At 41.4% G+C, this 20,059-nt stretch overlaps 2 protein-coding genes across 2 annotated transcripts; one reads left to right on the forward strand and one right to left on the reverse strand.

The window, feature by feature from the left end:
* Positions 1 to 3,111: 3,111 nt before the first annotated feature.
* chmp4ba (charged multivesicular body protein 4Ba) lies at positions 3,112 to 13,811 on the reverse strand. The gene is made up of 5 exons (XM_036571625.1): positions 13,480 to 13,811; positions 7,800 to 7,977; positions 6,298 to 6,412; positions 5,547 to 5,673; positions 3,112 to 4,806 (listed from the first exon to the last, which is right to left on the reverse strand). The coding sequence occupies exons 1-5, from the start codon at positions 13,661 to 13,663 to the stop codon at positions 4,742 to 4,744; spliced, it is 669 nt and encodes a 222-aa protein (XP_036427518.1). The 5' UTR covers positions 13,664 to 13,811; the 3' UTR covers positions 3,112 to 4,741.
* A 4,397-nt stretch (positions 13,812 to 18,208) lies between these two features.
* On the forward strand, positions 18,209 to 19,223 carry atp5f1e (ATP synthase F1 subunit epsilon). Its single transcript, XM_036571626.1, has 3 exons — positions 18,209 to 18,338; positions 18,570 to 18,694; positions 19,086 to 19,223. The coding sequence occupies exons 1-2, from the start codon at positions 18,307 to 18,309 to the stop codon at positions 18,691 to 18,693; spliced, it is 156 nt and encodes a 51-aa protein (XP_036427519.1). The 5' UTR covers positions 18,209 to 18,306; the 3' UTR covers position 18,694; positions 19,086 to 19,223.
* Positions 19,224 to 20,059: the final 836 nt, after the last annotated feature.

Here is a 20,059-nt window from a genome sequence, read left to right on the forward strand (position 1 = left end):
ACTCGGAGCTGCAGCTGCTTTAGTTCCTCTCCTGAATATTTACTGTGATGTTCTGCTGTTTTATGTCTGTTGATATTAAATTCATTACAGTTTTGAAATATGAGGCTCGTTTTCTGCATCTAAATCTGAGGCTCTCAGTGTCAGTCTGAGCTTTATGGCTGCAGACTGGACTAAATGTGGTCAGTGAATGAAGCTGCAGGTCAGTCAGAGAAGAAAGGCTCTTAAACTTTAGCTAACTTGATTACTGCAGTGTGGTGTTACACTGTAACCTTACAGCACTGCTGCCACCTTCAGGTGGGAGGAAGAACTGCAGCGCACTGGCAGGTGGACCACTTAAAACATACTCTAAAACAGACACGGGCCATGTTTGTCCCTGGGGCCAGACTTTGGACCCCCCCCATATAAATAGTTTATAATAAAGATTTTGCACAAATTACTCAGTACAGTGTGAAATATGCAGTTGAGGCCCAGTTTGACTCACTGCATCCTCTTTAATTGTTCTACACAAAGTTTTCCAAAAGTTGTGCAGCCTGTAATCTCTCACTGTACGTTGCTATGGTATCCAAGATGGTTGCTAAGGTATCCCAGGTGGTTGCTAGGCAGTTGTTATGGTATCCCAGGCGGTTGCTTAGGTGTTGCTAGGCGGTTGCTGTGGTATCCCATGTAGCTGTGGTATCCCCCGTTCGTAGGGAGTTGCCAAGCTGTAGCTACAAGCTGTTGAAAATGAATGGGAGTCTGTGAGAGAAAGGAGGGATAAAAAGCGACACATAGAGGAGTGCGGGTCAGTGTGGCTGTGCAGTAGAGGTCCTGCCCTGAGTGAGGACATACAGTTTATTAGGCCTTTGTGGGGGCAAAAACAAATAGGAGTCTACGGGAGAAACGAGGGATGGAAATATGTTGTTTTATAATGTATAAATCGGATAACAGTAGTGTTAACAAAGCAATGCACAATCACTAATTCACTGTGTGACAATGTCCTCCTCGCTGCACACGTCCACTGTACTGGACATTTCTGTCCAGGTACATCACCTCACTCACTCACTCTTATCTGTTCCTACAGAACTCAGTCTGATTGGACCTTAATTTAATAGGACATTTTCTTTTCAAAAAACAAACACGGCAGCTGGTGAGGTTTAGTCACCACCGAGACTGAACCAGTTTAAATCTGTTTCTGAGTGACCCTGAATTTATTTCAGGAATGTTTCTGTCTGTTATGTTTCTTCTGTCCTTAACGAGCAGCTCGTTGCTACGTCAGAGTAACGAGCTCCGCCCACTCGCTGCACAGCCGGCAGTTCGTTCTCCAGCTCCACACAGACCAACTGACAGTTTGGGAGTTTAGTGCCGTCTCATCTTCAGAGTCTGACCAAATCAGCTGTCGGTCAAATGTGATCTTAACAGTGTCCATTTTCTGTTTGTGGCAAAGTAAGAAGTAAAAACGTTCAAACGGCTTGAGCGTCTCCTACAGCTGTCAATGTCGTTGCTTAGCAACGGTGTCTCAGCGGAGCGATACAGTGTTTGTGAAAACCTGTGATGTTATGGTGAAATAACAGCACAGTTGGAGCGCCTCTCAACCAATCAGCTCGCGGGGCCGGAACTCACTGTATAGTTATTTATAAATACACACATTTCAAGATCATGTTGAATGTTTAGTAATCTGTACTTCACACACTTAAAAAAGTTGGTTCTTCAAGAGTTCTTCAGTAAAGAAAACGGTTCTATATAGAACCATGAACACTCAAGGAACCCTTTGCGGGATTAATGGGTTCTTTGCATGATTAAAGGGTTCTTCAGATTGATGGAGAACATTCTGGATGTTCTGAAAAAGGTTCTCCTATTGTTACATCAAGAGTGTATTAATAAAAGAACCCTATTTGGTGCTATATAGAACACATTCTCCATCAACTTTAAGAACCTTTTCCGTGTGCAAATGGTTCTATGAGTGTTCATGGCTTTATATAGAACCATCTCCTTTACTAAAGAACCCTTGAAGAACCGTCTTTTTAAGAGTGCAGTAAACGATGCTCTGATTATTATGATATTTGTGTGCATTATGAATCAGAGCCGTTCAGGATTGTTGATTCGTTTGCAGTAGAATCTCGTGTTTGTTCAGGTGTGACAGTCGATGCTGTTCTGTGAATTTGGGTCAATACTGAGTTCAGTTTAGTGATTTCAGTGGATTTTACTGCCCAACATTCTCTGAAAATTCAACATATTTATTATCAAACTAAAAATGAAACATTTCCTGTTTCAGATAAGTTGATTCCCAAACACAGAAATGTTATTTGTGTTTCTGACGCTGGGCTGATGTATAAAATAGGTATATACCACATAATTCCACGTAATATTACGTTACGTTCTTTCTTCAGTGGGCTGGATTGTTTGTTTTGTTAATGTTAATGATGTTGTGTAAATCAGTGTGTACACTGTGTGTTAAAGAGCTCTTATTATGTAGTGATGTAATATTTGAGGAGCCGTTCCTGCAGAAGTCCGAGTCGTTCCACGAGTTCAGAAACTCTTCATGCAGCTGCACAAACATCGTCTTTTACGGTGGCGATAATAAACAGGCTCATTTTCAGACGTGTCTTCAGAAACAGTCTTAAATAATACAAATCTGAACTGCATCTCATGTCGTTTATGGCAAACTGTAAAATGCAACACAGCTGACATAAGAAAACATTGGGCCTTGTTCTATAACATCTTCTTAAGTGTGTTCTTAAGTGTGTTCTTGAGAAACATCCTAAGAAAAAGTCTCAGATTCATGTCGTGTTCTTAAAGCGCAGAACTGTTCTCTCCTTTGTGCTCTTGAGTGTGTGTAGATTCCGTTCTTACCCAAGAACAAATCCCACATAAGAGAAGTCAGAGTCTTCGTACAAATCGCGTAAGTGGGTTTAAAGTGGAAATTTCTTCTTAAGGACGTTTGGTGAACGAGGTCCAGTCTTAGTGTTTTTCTTAAGAACCTTCACAAGTTTTTTTCTTGAGAAAGCTTTTGTGAATCCGGCCCCTGGTTCCCCCTGAGAACAGAGCTGTGTGGTTACTGCAGAACCTTTATGGGGTTAAAGCAGGGTCAAATATTGATGGAAACGCTACCTTTCGCAGGAAATACATGATCAGTGAAAATATTCAATACATTTTAATAGTAATAATAAATCCAACAACAACAACAACAAGGTAATGAGAACATACAAATGCATTAAAGCTACTTTCAGATTCTGTACAAGTCAGTTTGCATCACCCCAGACAGCATTAGGATTGGGTTCGTCCTCCGTTTAACCAGAGAGAAAAAGAAAACACTAAAGCTGCTGACCGTGCAGCGACGGACAGACTCGGACAGAACTGGGTGGAAGCTCAGTGAACGCTTTGAACGGGTCACGCTTTAAAAATCAGATTAATAATCCATCAGGCTGGTTTTCACCACTTCATCTTACCAAGACATGCACAGCACAGCTCACACTTCTATAATCTGTTTATTTATGAAGCTGAAATGATTCTGATCAAATTAATGAGGGGCAAAATAAGAGCTCAACAAAAGTCCAGAAAAAAGGGGTCATTTGGCAAAACCTTTAATTTAGGCATACGGTTAGAAGGACATCGAAAGGCAGGGCAGGAGAACGTAAGAAAGCGAGGCTGTTTATGAGGAAAACAAAAAACCAAACCTTTTACAAGCAAACACACAGAAATGAGCTTCTCCAGAACATCCCAACCTCATACAGAGCTTCTCTGAGGAACACAGACGTGAAATGAGTTTATATTCGCTCTAGAAAAGGAGAGAACCTAATAAAATAAAGTAACCTTTGTACCAGGATGAACCCAGAATATTAAAGTAACGACTCTGTAAAGTAAAACATGATATTAAATAATAAATCTGAACCACCGACACCTGTTTAGACACTCACACGTTAAGCCAGCGGACCTTCATCCACAGCTCTCGTCCCGAAAAACGCTTTTGGGTCGTTCACCGACACTCGTGAGGAGAAGAGCCGATCACAGAGCTCTGCTTCATGGCCTTTACTCAGCAGCCCAGTCCCTGTTTCAATAAAAACCTCAGTATTTTCATCATGATGCAGCGAGACCATGCAGGAGCCGAAGTGCATTCGATAAGAAATTAGTGTTCTTTTAACGGAGAGTCGGACTTAAGCGCAGCTTCCTGATTCCTCTGCTCAGACAGAACGACTCAACCCTGAACGACTGAAATGTAATCAGGAGTGTCTGAGCAGGAAAATCACCAAACTGGGCAGGAATCTGGACCAGAACTCCCCGGATTAACAGCTGGGGAGAAAAAAAAACAAAAAAAAACAATACCACACATTCACTCTGACCGAAACGCTGGAAAATCGTATCAGATTGTGTTGTATGCTGTAAAGAGCATCTCTGCTATAGGAGTGTTATCAGATAAATATATAAGATAATAGACGATCAATTCTACATGAAGCCTTTTCTCCTCCAGGTTTCCATCCTCACGGTCCACAGACGAGAGACGTGTGGCCTCTGTCTCGCTTTGATGACTTGCTGACAGTAAAAGCGCGGCAGGATTTATTAGAGTAGTGTGTTCCATAGTTGTAGTCGTAGTTGCGGTGCTGTTTGTTTCCTTTTCTATAAATTCATCTTAATCTTCTCAGGTCCAAACACGTCACACTAAACCTTAAAGTCTTTCGTTTGCAGTAATCTGTATGTGGAGTGTGCGTGTGTGTGTGTGTGTGTGTGTGTGTGTGTGTGTGTGTGTGTGTGTGGAGAACAGCAGGTATTAATTGGCTGCCCAGGCCTCCAGATCCTTCATATCATCCTCATCCTCCTCTTCTTTCTTCTTTGCTGTAATTACAAACACAATAAAAACTTTACATCTGCATCAGCGTCAACCAAGGCTACGTTCAGATTACAGGTCTCACTGTGTTTTGCTCTAATCCAATCTCTTTGACACGATGGTTCACACTTGTTTAGGTAAGTGACTCAAATCTGTCATTAGTGTGACGAACCGGCGTCCTGAAATGACCCTCATGAGCTCATCCTACTCAGTAACGTCACGTGAATGAATCACGTTCATCATCAGCACAAACTAACGAGCAGAACGAGCTTCGCTGAGAAGATAATTAACTCTGATCAGCTCTCAGCTTCATTATTAGAGCGAGACGAAGGAGAAAAAGGTGAGACGAGCTGCTTTTCCACTGTTTACAGGCTTTAACGTCTGTTCGGCGCTGCTGCCATGGTAACGCTGAATGATGGGAAAAAGTGGAAAAGTGGAAAAAAGCACATGGATTCCGATCTGAGCGTCACATTAAGGTCGCATGGAATCTGATACGTATCCCATCCGATGGATGTAGGACCACATGTGAAAGTGACTCAGGTCGGATTTGAAAAGATCAGATTTGTGTCCACACGGCCCTGAAAACATCAGATCTGTAGTCACATTAGGGCAGAAAATCAGATTTGTGCCACTTCAACCTCGTAAAGTGAACGTAGCCTTAAACACTCTGTACAGGCAGATACACTAACAGGCCACAAGAGTGTGTGTGTGTGTGTGTGTGTGTGTGTGGCTGGTGTGGGTGACGTACCTGGTCTGGAAGGTAAGGATGTTGAGGGCACGTTTGGCAGCGGTACATTCTCTGTGCCTCCGATCTCCAGCAAGTTCTTGTCCAGCTCCTCCTGCTCCAACTCCTCCAGCTCAGCCAGCAGCTCATCCTGCAACACAGCACACAGACACGGACGCTTATTTAATTACATTTATATTTATGTATCCAGGCAGGACATTAAAGGTGCAGTGTGTGAGATTCAGGGGGATCTATTAGCAGAAATGGGATACAACAGGAGTGTCCAGAGTCAGGCCCCACGGCCAAAAGTGGCCCACAGACAGAGTTTAAGTGGCCTATGGATCTGTTTTAGAGCTAAGTGGTGGTAAGTTAAGTGGCCCGGTAGCAAAAAGTTCTAACTAAACACTGAGACATTTTCATCAAGAGCCACAGCAAATGAGCCTCAACTTTAAAAAGACTGTAATGAATTTAATATCAACAGACACGAAACAGCAGAACATTACAGTAAATATTCAAAAGAGAAAAGTGAGCAGAAACGAGTGAAAGATAAACGAGCCTTATTGCTATAATACAAATCCGATCTTTATCTTTTGTGTTTGTAAAATATGAGGCTTAGGAAATAAAATAATGATCTAGCACTTTGCTCAGTTTTCTGTATGTGGATTTTCAAGCGCATCTCTCTGTAACACCGTCAGCCTTTTTAGGAGACACAATTAGAAAAGATGGAATCAGCAACACTAACAAACATCGGGAACATCTGCCTGCTTCATCTCACCTCATCAAACTCCTCCCCGAAGCCGACAGGTTTGGAGATGGCGTCTGAGATCTCCTGCGCCAGCTCCTGCTGCTCTGTAATGTCCTGCATGAGTTCGTCCACTTTGTCAATGTCCCTGAGGAATGACAGGACACAGACGGAGTCACTAACGACAACAAGCATTTTAGATCTTACAGGCCTTTACAGGAGAAGCTGGAAGATTTACATGTATAAGGAGTTTCATTTTTAAATAAAAAACAAGGTCTTCATGTCTCTACTGGAACACAGAGTTTTAGTCTGTAGGTGGGGCCTTGTTTTAGCCACGCCCCTGTCTTTTAGAGCAGGAAGTGAGGCTGCATCATCCCTGTCCCTCATTAGATAACAATGATGATGACGAAGGCCTGTGTGGCCACTAATGTGCTGTGTGCTTGTTTTTATACACCTGTTAGCAATGGGGGCGGCTGAAACACCTGAACTTGTTAATGTGATAAAATATGCACGTCCACATACTTTTGTCTAAGAACACCTGACAGTATTTATAATTCACCTAATAAATTAATCGTTTCTGTTTATAATCGTCACTCAAACACAGCAGGTTTTACCTTGTGTGAAAGGACATCCTGAGAGCTTTAATACACACAGACAGGTGAGACTCTCCAGGTTTTACTGGGTTGTTAATTCTGCTGCTTTACTGAATTTTGAGGTTTGTTGACATTATTTTACCTCATAAAAGCTACAAGAACGCTTTTAAACCCTGACTGAGCTCTGATCTGTCATTATCACTGCAGCAGTTAAATGTTAATCAAACGTCTCTTTCTAGACTGAACTCAAAGAATGTTTGGGTTACTGTTTATTGGAGCAACCAGGTCCAAACAAATTATACACTTCTAAAGAAATTATGAACTAAAGGTCTATGTTGTGAACATTACCCTGAACTGACCATCTCTCTAAACCTGCTCATCTGTGATACTAAAGCAGAGCTTACTGAGTCAGAACTGTTCACAGTGGTGGTGATAGGAACCAGACGTCCTCCTCTAAAAGCTCCCTCACAGAAAGTTCCTACATGAAATGGTTATGAATTCACTGCCTGATGACTGAGACACTGTTTTATGATAGTTTAGAGAACTTAAACTCCATTCATGGTGGAGGGATACATGCAGGGCGCTGTGAGGCAAAATAGTCCCCAAAGAAAACTTATTATTTCAGATTTTCCACTATTTTCCATCATCAACATTCCATATAGACTCAGAAGACTCGTGTAGGTTCACTGGTGGTTCTGGATAGTAAATAAAATGTCTATATCTGTGTTGTAGTCATGGCGACCCCTGGTTCCCATCACCACCACTGTAAAGACATCTGAACCATTTCACACCAAACCACTCTGAATCTCTATTTATACCTCACACACTGAATTATGGGGAATTATGTAAAATCGGTGGAATTCCCCTTTAACTCCAGAGTACCGTACCTGCAATAGCGTTAATAAAACTTGAGTTAATCAGACTGAAGTATCAGTAACGTACATGTTGTCGTGAGCAGCCTTCATGGCCTTAGCAGCGAAGCCCATGTTCTTGATGACCTCAGTGTTGGTGTTGGCATTCTCCAGCGCCTCCCTCTGGAACTCGATGGTGGACAAGGTTCCATCGATCTGCGCCAGCTGCTTCTCGTACCGCTTCTTACGCTTCAGCGCCTGCAGGGCAGCTGTTTCACAGCAAACACGACACATCAGTCCTCACTTCACACACAATACATGAACAATGAGGTTAATGGACTGATTAAGGTATTTCTAATGCAGTGATTGTGCTCAATCAACACCCATGATTCCTTATTGATTTATTTACTTCCTTTTTTGTTTGTTTGTTTGTTTCTTTCTTTCTTTCCTTCTATGAGCCAAAGAGAAAACTGATGGACTGTGAACGTATTTGGGTTTGTTTTAGTGTCTAATGTGGTCATGCATAACAGGTTTAACACACAATGAAGACTCAGATGAAATAAAGCTTTTAAAGAGTTTCTCTTTAAATCTGACTGAAACTGAGTTTAGTGTATATCAAACGTCTCTGTGCGTCTGCAGGGCCATCAGACTGCAGCACAACACAGCCGTCTGAGCGAGCAACAGGACAAAACACTGCAGCTGTAACAAACACTCAGTTTGATCCACCGTACTTTATTTTAATGTAAATATTATTATTATTCTTACACCAGAAAATCTGTAGGTTTATTACACATTTATTAGTACTAACAGTAACTACAGCAATATATAATATTGTATAATAATATATAATAATCTACAGTAACTACAGTAAACTATAATGTATAATAACCTACAGTAAAAACAATAATATATAAATAACCTAGAGTGACTACAGTAATACATAATAACCTACAGTAATATATAATAACCCACAGTAACAACAATATATACAATAACAGAGTAACGACAGTAATATATAATGTATAATAACACACAATAATATATAACAACCTACAGTAATATATAATAACCTACTGTAATATATAATAACCTACAGTAAGATCCAGGCTTTGTAAAAGCAGTAAACACTGCTGGACAGTGAAGCTGCAGAGCTGATCCAGGGTTCTAAGACTGTCTGTATCTCTAAACTCAAACAGGAGTTGAGCTGAGAACCCAGTAAACTGAGATTAACTCCTTCAATCCCACCAGCAACAACGGACTGAGCCTGAGTTTTGAGTTTGTGAAGTGCCGAATGAGCTATTAATGCATTTCCTGCTGAAGACTGAGCTACAAATCAAACCACAGGCTGTCCTGATTTCTTATGAACGTGTTTTTGAGGGTGATGTAATTGGTCACATGACCAGATCCACTGATGCTGAGAGGCCCCTGAGCGAGTCTGCAGTGAGGAGCTACAAACGAAATTAAACCACATTAGGACGGACACAGTGACCACTCAGGACACACGACCACCAAACGGCCTGTTACTGATCCTGTAATCAGACTGTACTGCAGGTGAACATCAGAGGAACAACAGCGGCTCAGATTTCCTGCTGATAATCAGAACCATCAGCTGTTCTGTTCAATACAGCCTCTGTTAGACCTGCTAGAACAACAGAGACAGAACCAGCATCACATACGCAGCATTTAAAGCAGCCTATCAGTGCACTCTCACAATAGAGGAGCCTTCAAGGGTTCTTCAGTAAAGTTCTATACAGAACCATTCGCGTGCTTAAATGGTTCGACAGACTGAATTATAATGTGATGGTTCTAAATAGCACATAAAAGGTTCTTCTATCAGATACAAGCTTTACATTGTAACAACAGAAAACTCTTTTTGGTGTTATATACACCCATATATATCACTCAATCTATCAATCAATCTGAAATCTACAATTTCACCATACAAAGAACCATTTAAGCATGCAAGTGGTTCTATAAAGAATGCATGGTTCTACATAGAAATATTCCTTTAATAAAGAACCATATTTTAGAGTGTTTGCCACCTTAGTTTTCTCTACATGATTAACTGTTTATCAATTTGTCTATTATTACTTTTTTATTTCTTCTATAATTGAGTGAAATTGATTAATTAATGCTACTTTGACTCTGTAGTTTCTCACCAGTGACCACAAATAAAACCTGCGCACACAATTCAAATTCACAATTCCTCCTCCCCCACACATCCAACGGGCTAATTCTAATCTCCACATTTAAAACTAATCTTAAAACCCATCTCTTCTCTCCTGTTACAACTATCCACAGCCTTCATTTAGCTCTGTACCAAGAGTCTCTGATAGGGATCCTGTGGTTTTGTGTTGTTGTGTCCATGTCTGTCTCTTATATTTGTGTTCTGAAAAATTTGTAAGCGTCTTTCACTTTTTGTCAAAGTATTATTATTATTATTATTATAATTAGCATTATTATCATTATTATTATGTTTTCAATAACTTTTACAAACCAGTTTCTGAAAGTGATGACGCTGCTGGAGCAGTGAAATCTTTGTACTCATATAGAGAAAGAAAAATTGGGATTAAATAGTTTTAATGCCTAAAGAAGCACAGCAACGTATTGAATCTCCCTCTGGAAAAGAAAACTCATATTTTAGATGAATAAATATAGATGAAATTATCCAAAAACAACTGTGAAAAAATGGAAACATAAATCTAAAATAAATTATTAGCACGTTGTTAGAATTCAATTTTCTGCAGGCGTGTTTATAAAATACTGCTTCATACATGATGTTTTATTATATTCTGAGGCGGAGCCTAAAGATTTACACAGCACTGATCTCTCATTCCAGAGTAATTACTGGGCCTCGTTCTCTAATATCCTCCTAAGTCTGTTCTTAAATGTGTTCTTGAGAAAGGTTCTAAGAAAAAGTCTACGTCAGATTCATGTCGTGTTCTTAAAGCGCAGAACTGTTCTCACCTTTGTGCTCTTGAGTGTGTGTAGATTCTGTTCTTACCTAAGAACAAACCCCACATAAGAGAACACTGGTGAAAACTGTGTAAGTGGGTTTTAAGGAGAAATTCTTTCTTAAGGACGGTTGGTGAACGAGGTCCAGTGTTTTTAAGCAGAAAAAGTGTTAAAGAAGTGTTTTTACACTTTTTTCCTGGAATGGTTTATTAAATTAACGCCACAAAACGTGGCGCTTAAACAGAGACGTCTCTCTCATTTCAGGCCTTTATGAAGGAAACAGAGCTTCAACAGAAAACGTGGAGTAGAATTTCTTGTTACTCTTGTGCTGTCCTGTCTCTCTCTCTCTCTCTCTCTCTGTCTGTCTGTCTGTCTCTCTCTCTCTGTCTCTCTGATTGGCCCCAGCAGGCGTTCTAAAGCCTCACCTGACACACAGGTATTTTCCCCGATGGGCTTTTCACCCACGTGTGCAGCACTCATCACTGTCACAGGTAATTAAATATTAAATTATTGATTAGTGGTGCTTTTAAACAGGAACTGGAGTCTAGTGAGGCGTCTATCTTGGGATGTGTGTGAGGTTCTCGTTATTCTGAGCTCTTCTGGAGCCCTAAAAAAAACATCAATCCACCATAATCAGATCAGACTGGGCGTGCGCTCCGGTCACTAACACAAGGGTAATCAATACACTGAGGATTTCACGGAAAGAACACCTGTGAATAAACCGTCTTAAAAAAGATGGTTCTTCAAAAGGTTCTTTAGTAAAGAAAATGGTTCTGTATAGAACCTTGAACACTGAAAGAGCGCTTTGCATGATTAAAGGGTTCTTTAGATTGCAGAGTGCTGTAGATGGTTTTATGCAGTACCTTTTTGAAAATGGTTCTATGTAGCACCAAAAACGGTTATGCTATTGTTACGATGTCAAGCTTGTATACAGTAGAAGAACACTTTTCTGTGCTACATAGAACCCTTTTCAAAAAGATGCTCCATAGAACCATATACAACACATTCTCCATCAATCTGAAGAACATGCAGAGAACCATTTAACTATGCAAAGGGATCTTTGAGTGTTCATGTTTCTATATAGAACCATTTTCTTTACTAAAGGACCCTTGGAGGACCATCATTTTTAAGAGGTTAGCGTTGGGCAAAGTGACAATATACATTATTACCATGATCATTTACGTCACAATATGCTTTTCTGATCATATTGTGTTTATCGTCAGGGCTTGTAGACACTGACCAACTGCACGTTTCATTATAAAGAGAGTTAAATTAGTCTGTTTAACTGATTTAGTACTGAATAAAAATCACAGTTCACAGTTTTTCATAGTGTTTTTTAAAATGTAGCTCTACTGGCTCTTTTTCTCTGTTCCAGCTGATCAGATGTCTGAAAAAATAAATATAGTGACACATCGTGTATCGCAAAACTTTCTTAAAGTATCGCGACATTACATATTTGCCATATCGCCCACCTCTAACCTGAAGAAGCAGCAGAAGCAGAGAAGCTGTGAGATGTTCTTAATTAGACTGCAGTGAAAGTTGGACTCATTAGCCGAAAACTCAGTCTGTTTATTACAGAACACAGAATATTCTGATACCTAAACAGGCCTTTATTCAGCACCACAATAAAAAAAATGGATCTTCAAGGGTTCCTTAGCAAAGGCACTGATTCTATGACCATGAATTCTGTACAGAACCATTTTATATGTAAATGGTTCTCTATGAGGTGAAATGGTTCTTTAGATTGATGGAGAATGTGTTATATGATTCTAACCAGAACATTGTGAAAATAAACTTCACACTGTAAACAACAGCAGAACCCTTTTTGGTGCTACATAGATCTAAAGAACCAGTTGACCATGCAAAAAAACATTTAAGCATAAAATGGTTCTATACAGAACTCATAGCTCTATCTAGAATCAGTGCCTTTACTAAAGATCCTTTGAATAACCATCTTTTTTGAGTATGTCATTTCTGTCACATCTGAGGTTTGAACAGGGCAGGCGATGACAATATTTACCATTATAGTGACTGATTCCATCACTCTTCGCGTTCCGGATAGTCTTATAAACTTAAAGAACCCTAAACTGCATGTTACACTACAAAGCGAGCAACAAAAAGTTCCTGTTTAACCGCATTTAGCAGCATCTGAGGTGAAACAGCGAAATGAAGTCACTTTAAGCATTACTAGTCCATTTTGGCCAACTTTTCAAACATCAAAACTAAACACTGTGTATCGTGAAAATGTCTCGACTGACAATATCGCGATATTATGCTTGTTTCCATATCGTTTACACCTAAAACTGTTACCGTAATCCGAGTTATCATTAAGTTAAAGGGCGGTTAAACTAAACTACTTCAACACGGCTCGATCTGTTTATTAAGTATCCGTATTCCCTGGTCAGCGGGTCGGCTGTGTTCTGCGGTCTCTAACTGATCCTAATGTTTAATAAAAACAGCGCTGCTCGAACGGAAACAGTCCTCTACACCATTATTAGCACTATTAGCACTGTTAGCATTAGCAGCGCTGACAGGTAAACAGCGGAGTTACCTGCCTGTTAGCTAGAACGCTAAAGTCAGTGGGGACAGAGATGAGGTCAGCTTCTTATCAGCTGTTATATTCCGGCTCTCTGTGGGCTGCGTCTGAACTTACACCGCGTTAACGCTACTTGTTCGAATTTCCCCGTTCCACCTTAAACGGCGCACCATCTAAGGTGGAACGACAAGCTGGCGAGGAGGAAGCGAACTCCAGCCTCGTCAATCCTTCCTCCTTCCTGGCAGCTAAAGCAGACTTCGCCCCTGCGGGGTAAACTCGCCTCTCTTGTTCTTGGTGCCGTTCCTCTTGGCCGTCAGCAGCTCCTGGTCGATCTTCTTCTCCAGGAAGTCCTGCTTCTTGGTCAGCATCTCCTCCGTCTCCCGGAGCCGCTGGATCGCCTCCTGCGCGCTCGGTGCCTTCCCGCCTTTCCCGCCGCTGCCGAACAGCTTCCCGAACAGAGACATGCTGAGCCTCAAAACTCTCCCGAGAGCTCGACTGGAGTCCGGATTTCCGAGCGGTTCTGTGGGTTCGGAGAGGCGGAACGGGCCAAACGCGGTTGTTGTTGTTTCTTCCTCTTCACTAGCCAGGCCCTGTGACGTCAGAACGTCACACGGACGTGAGTCACGTACTGACGCAATCGCACTGCTGACACTGGCGGCGCAGAATCGCTGATCTTAATATCATCTTCGTATCAGAGTCTGAGTGGCGCGACGATCTGTAGATCGCAGAATCTAAACAAGGCGGTGGAGCTTCTCAGTTAGGACTCGGTTTGGCCCTAAATGGACGTTCATAGTGGACAGTCTTCTGTTTTGGTTTATTATCCAGTTAATTGAGAATTAAATACCCCCCGCAGAGCTTATTTAGGGATTTATGTACACAGTGTCGGCTCGTTTTAGACAGGATTCGATTTAAAAGTCATAAACCGTCAAAGGTCTTCAAGTACAGGACCAACTCAGAGCTGCTGTGCTATAATTTGATATCAGTGTAAAAATTTCTAATGCAGTTTTTGAGAAATTAAAGGGCACATATCCTACACCCCCCACCTCCCATCTGTCCTGAAGTCCCATAATGACGTTTGTGTGTACCCAAACCAATCTCAATTCATTTTAATCGTTAATTCTAACCTCCCTTTATCCCTCACAACTAAGGCTGCACATTGTAAGTTTGGCAAATTAGGGAATCGGCGACCTCTCTGGTGGAAATCTGTAACTGCAGAAGAACATTTTGTACTGTGGGTTGTGCTGCGGTCCCGAGCGGATTGATTTGAACTGCTGCTCTTTGTAACTGAGGGGAAAATGATGGATTTGTTACCTGCTTCACCACAGATAACTGGAAGCTAACTAACAGTACTATTCCTCAGATAACTGTTTAGGCAATATTAGCCAAGTATGTTTTATATTAGATGTGTATGTTTAATGTTGGAAGATGTTACGACTCCAGCTCTTAGTAGCGTTTCCGTGTGTCTCTCTGTGGCCATTCTGTGTGTTTTCTTCTGTTGTTGCATTGTGTGCAGGTCCATGATTGACCACACGGGGTCGCGCTGCTGTATAAGAGGACACCAAGACACCATCTCAGGAGAGGTTCAGGCAGAGCCGGTTATGAGGAGCCTGGCCTTTTCCTGTTTCCCCCGTTATATCAAAAACAGGACTGCCAAACACCAGAGGGCGCCCGCGAGCGAGTCCTCACTGAATGGAAGTGAATGGAGCTCAACGGCTAAAAACGAAAAGTTAAAATAGTTTCTAATCACTGAACCAGAACTTTCCTTTAGTTTAGACAGCAGAAGAAAGAGTTTCACTAAAACAACAAAGAAAACTCACCTGTATGTTTCCTTTACTACAGCAAACGGGACACAAAGCAGGACACTAACATTACTGCTACTGAGAGCTGATTGGTTAACATTACTGCTACTGAGAGCTGATTGGTTAGCATTACTGCTACTGAGAGCTGATCGGTTAACATTACTGCTACTGAGAGCTGATTGGTTAACATTACTGCTACTGAGAGCTGATTGGTTAGCATTACTGTTGCTGAGAGCTGATTGGTTAGCGTTACTGTTACTGAGAGCTGATTGGTTAGCATTACTGCTACTTGAGAGGGCCCACTCTTATTTTTCTGTTATGGCCTGAACACAGAATGGGTCAAAACAAAGGAGACAGAACAAAAAAACAAATAAAAAAGATTCAAAAATAAAAGGAGACATAACAAAGGTGGCACTGGAAATTACCCGAGAATAACAGCTAGCCTGGTTTATTAAACAATAAAGGACGAACTCTGAAGCAAGAAAACACACTGTTAAATTCCACAACAGTAACAATCTGGCTGGCTATTTCAGCAGCTAACAGACAACCAACATAACTGACCTGTCCAGCAATAAAGAAGCCAATTCAGCATCTCTGCTGAGTCCCTTCGGGTCACGGAGCTGCCGTCACCTCTGAAAAGCTGAGCTTTAGCTTCTGACTCTGGTCTTAGCTCGAGCTCCGTCGCTCTCCCTTTTAGCTCAGGACGACTCTCTTCAGTTCTACGTTTCTTTGCTTTGACAGCTGGTGGCGCTGCAGAGGCTGGCTTGGTTTGCCATCCCAACAATTACATACACTGTGAGCGACGCCGCACCAGCCCTGCTCAGCTAACCAGCCCATAACGAGCCGCACCTTCTTTCTGAGTCTGTGATGTCATTATGTAAAGACGTCTGATGTGGTCTGAAAAATTCTGGCAGGTCCGACTCGACCCGACCCGACAGCTCTGACGTTTGACTGAATATTTCAGGCTTTACTGGGAGACTCACAGCAGAGCCAGATCAGCAGGTTTTAGCAGATTCATTTTTCTCCTGTCATTCTTTCAGTGTTAAACAAATCTTACATAATGCAGCTTTAAACAGGCTGTTTTTGTTACTGTGCTCTGATTGGCTGCCCTGTACTGTGCCTCTGACTGAAACATCTCTTATAACTTCAGTGTGAATGGGTGGGGCTAATCTGCTCTAGGCTGAATGGGTGGGGCTAAACGGCTGTAGGCTGAATGGGTGGGGCTAAATTGCTGTAAGATGAACGGGTGGGGCTAAACTGCTGTAAAATGAATGGGTGGGGCTAAACTGCTGTATGCTGAATGGGGGGGCTAGACTGCTGTATACGGAATGGGCGGGGCTAGACTGCTGTAGGCTGAATGGGCGGGGCTGAACTGCTGCAGGCTGAATGGATAGGTTATCAGTCTTAAAGGCACAGTTGGTGCATGGTTAATTGTAAAGGATAAGAAAATAAATCAAATAATTCAAATAGATGCTGTAAGTGGAGCTTAAAATACAAGAAAATTGCAGGATATGAGTTCTTTAAATGACCCTGCACATGTAATTAAGCAACACAAGAAACATGCAACAGATTTTAAGTGATTTATTCATGGGTTGTGCAGTGTTTTGATAATATGTATGAAATTATGTGAATTGAAAGAGTATAATCTTATTTACCTAAATATCTACATACATACATCATCTAAACCGCTTATCCTACTGGGTCACGGTGAGGTGCTGGAGCCTATCCCAGCTGTCATTGGGCAGAAGGCAGGATACACCCTGGACAGGTCGCCAGTCCATCGCAGGGCAGACAGACAGACAGACATACACATTCACACCTAGGGGCAATTTAGCGTGTCCAATTAGCTTAACTGCATGTTTTTGGACTGTGGGAGGAAACCGGAGTACCCGGAGGAAACCCACGCAGACACGGGGAGAACAGGCAAACTCCACACAGAAATGACCCTGGTCGCCCGGCCGGGAATCGAACCCAGGCCATTCTTGCTGTGAGGCAACAGCGCTACCCACTGCGTCACCGTGCCGCCTTTTACCTAAATATCTAATTTACCTAAATTAATTTTACTTTCCTGTGGAGTTGAGATGCCACACTTTGAGATGTCACCGTTGTGTTCAGTAATATGAAGGGAAAATTCTGTAGAAGAACCAAATCAAACTGCAGCGCATTGTCTCAAATAGAGTGGTTCACCCTTAATCTTAGCTGTAGTGCGCACTCCTGTTTTGGGTATGTAGTAACACATTTGAGTGACTGTGAAACCTTTCAGAACCTCAGCTCATATCTGTTCTGTCTTTAAACACAATATATTTGAGCTTATATATTTATCAAAATTTCTGCATTATTAAATGGATGAGATGTAAACAAAGTCATTCAGAGTGGTTTGGTGTGAAGCGCTGCGTTCTAGAGAAAACGTTAAAGTAAATAAGTAAATACATAAAGACATAATTTTAAAAAAATGTAATGTATTATTTCAGATTTTCCACTATTTTCCATCATCAACATTCCATATAAACTCAGGAGACTCGTGTAGGTTCACTGGTGGTTTTGATAGTAAATAAAATGTCTATATTCAAATCCTTCCTGAATGTACTTTAAGGACAAAATCTTCTCTGTCATAAAACAGTGTCTCAGTCATCAGGCAGTGAATTCATAACCATTTCATGTAGGAACTTTCTGTGAGGGAGCTTTTAGAGGTGGACGTCTGGTTCCTATCACCACCACTGTGAACAGTTCTGACTCGGTAAGTTTATCTAGAACAGAGCGTTTCACACCAAACCACTCTGAACCGCTCTGATTACATCTTAACCTCTTAATTACACAGAGAATGACTGGAATTCCCCTTTAAAGTTGAAAATATATACCCATAACCTGCTCATAAACATATAACGTACATATACATATAAACTCAATAAACAGTTCCAGTAAAAAGTCGAGAAAATCGCTGAAATATCTTTTAGTTATTAGTCGACTGGACTTCTTTTTCGTTTTTACTCCTATTTGTGTTATTTTTATGTTTTGTGTCATTTTTTCATCTTCGTTTGTTTTGATTACTTTGTCGACACAATAAAATAAAACTGATAATAGAATAACTTAAATATCACAACAAAATAATACAAAAATAAAATAAATAAAGTTCCGGGTAGTTTTTCGATTAAACGTCTCTCACTGGTTAGTTTTGTGATTGACGTTACCCCAGCCAATAAGACGGCACGTTTCCTGATGACGTTTTTCCAGTTAAGGCAGGCCCCGTGTTCGTCCTTGGGTTCCGCCGTTCGAGGTTCTTCTCTCTCAGCCGGAGCAGCGCCGCTACCATGGTGTCGTACTGGAGACAGGCCGGCCTCAGGTACCGCGCTGGTCGGGGAACCGGGCGACTCGTGTTTAGTCTCGTGTTTAATGCCGAAACAGTGGAGAGAGGAGCTGTAAAAGCGGCCGGTTTGGTAGCCCTGCTGTAGCGTTAGCTTAGCTTTAGCTCAGCTTTAGCTTAGCGTTAGCTTGCCTGAGTGACCCTGTGTTCGGGCAGCTTCTGGGTATATATTTTCTAATCGATTATCTGCGATATTTCCTGTCATTTCAGCTACATTAGGTACTCGGCTATCTGTGCCAGGGTGGTCCGGGCAGCTCTGAAGCCTCAGATCCGGACAGAAGCTCTGAAAGAGGCAGAGTCCAGCGTGAAAGTCACCAAAGTGAAAACGGCATGATGTGAGTCTCCGCTCCGCCTTAAATGCTGCAGGTTACGTTCTGGCTTCTCAGGATGTAACTGTTGCAGCATTTAAGGTGGAACGGAATATTTATAAGAAGCCATTTTATCTCCGGAAACTGCATGTATCTTCGTTATTAACATTTAATGTGTTTTGTTTGTTTTAACGTTTCCTAATATTTATTTCTGATGTTCTGTTTGTTCTCATGGCTTTCGCTTTGCTTAACTTCTGTCACCTTGTACAAAAAAATAAAATGTTCGTCTACATTGCCGATAATGATCACCCTCCGTGTACTCAGAGTTCAAATGAAGGTCAATTGATTGAACATTACATCTAATTAATTGTGCACGCTTCACAGTGACCCTGTGATATGGTTCTGTTTTATTCCCCAGGGCCGGTCACAGAAGATCCTGCTTAAGATTTGGACGTGTCTGTTCCAGCATGATAACCTAGTGACCACCTGGAAGACCTTAGTGAATTTACCCCAGATTTATCCTTTTGATAATAAATTATGAAGAATCTCATGTTAATCTCGCCTCCTTTTCTCATTCTTGGCCAGCAGATGGCGCCACTATGTTCTGTACTGTCTGTTCTTCGAAGCGCAGCCTGTCCTGCTTGAACGATTATTTTCAGATTGGTGGAGAATGTGCTGTAGATGGTTCTATATAGAACCGTTTTGAAAAGGATTCTGTATAGCACCAAAAAGTGTTGTTCTATTGTTATAAGCTTGATATTGTAAGGTTGAAGAACCCTTTTTGGTTCTATATAGAACCATATACAACACACTCTCCATCAATCTGAAAAACCATTTCATCATACAGAGAACCATTTAATCAGGCAAAGGGTTCTTTGAGTGGTCATGGTTCTATATAGAACCATTTTCTTTAATAAAGAACCATAATTTAAGTGTGGTGATGTATGTAGGGGTGTACTTACTTTTATGACACAAGGACCTGCGTTTCTGTTAATTTCAGTATAAAAGTTGACGAAACTCTGAATATCACTTGTTAAATGATGTCGCTTTTCTTGATCAACACTTTACACGAAGACAGAAATCTAAACTTTTCGTGGGGTGTACTAACTTCTTCACACGACCGTGTGTTCTGAGGAATGTACCAGTTATGAGTTTTAGTGGTCAGTTTCGTCTGTGTGGATTAAACGAACACACAAGTCGCTGTAGCTCATTTCAGGAACTTTCTGTCACCAAAGTCTCGATATAAATAGACGAATGAGGTCCGTCATTCTGGCTGCCTTCGCGCCCATATAAGGACGTCTGAGTCTGAGTTGAGCATCTCTATGAGAAAAATGACCAGTTTACTGGCTCAGGCTGTCGTTTAGATGTGAGTGTTGCTGTATGTGAGTTAAA

Source organism: Colossoma macropomum, unplaced genomic scaffold, assembly GCF_904425465.1.
Source record: "Colossoma macropomum unplaced genomic scaffold, Colossoma_macropomum, whole genome shotgun sequence".
In the NCBI taxonomy this organism is placed as follows: domain Eukaryota; kingdom Metazoa; phylum Chordata; class Actinopteri; order Characiformes; family Serrasalmidae; genus Colossoma; species Colossoma macropomum.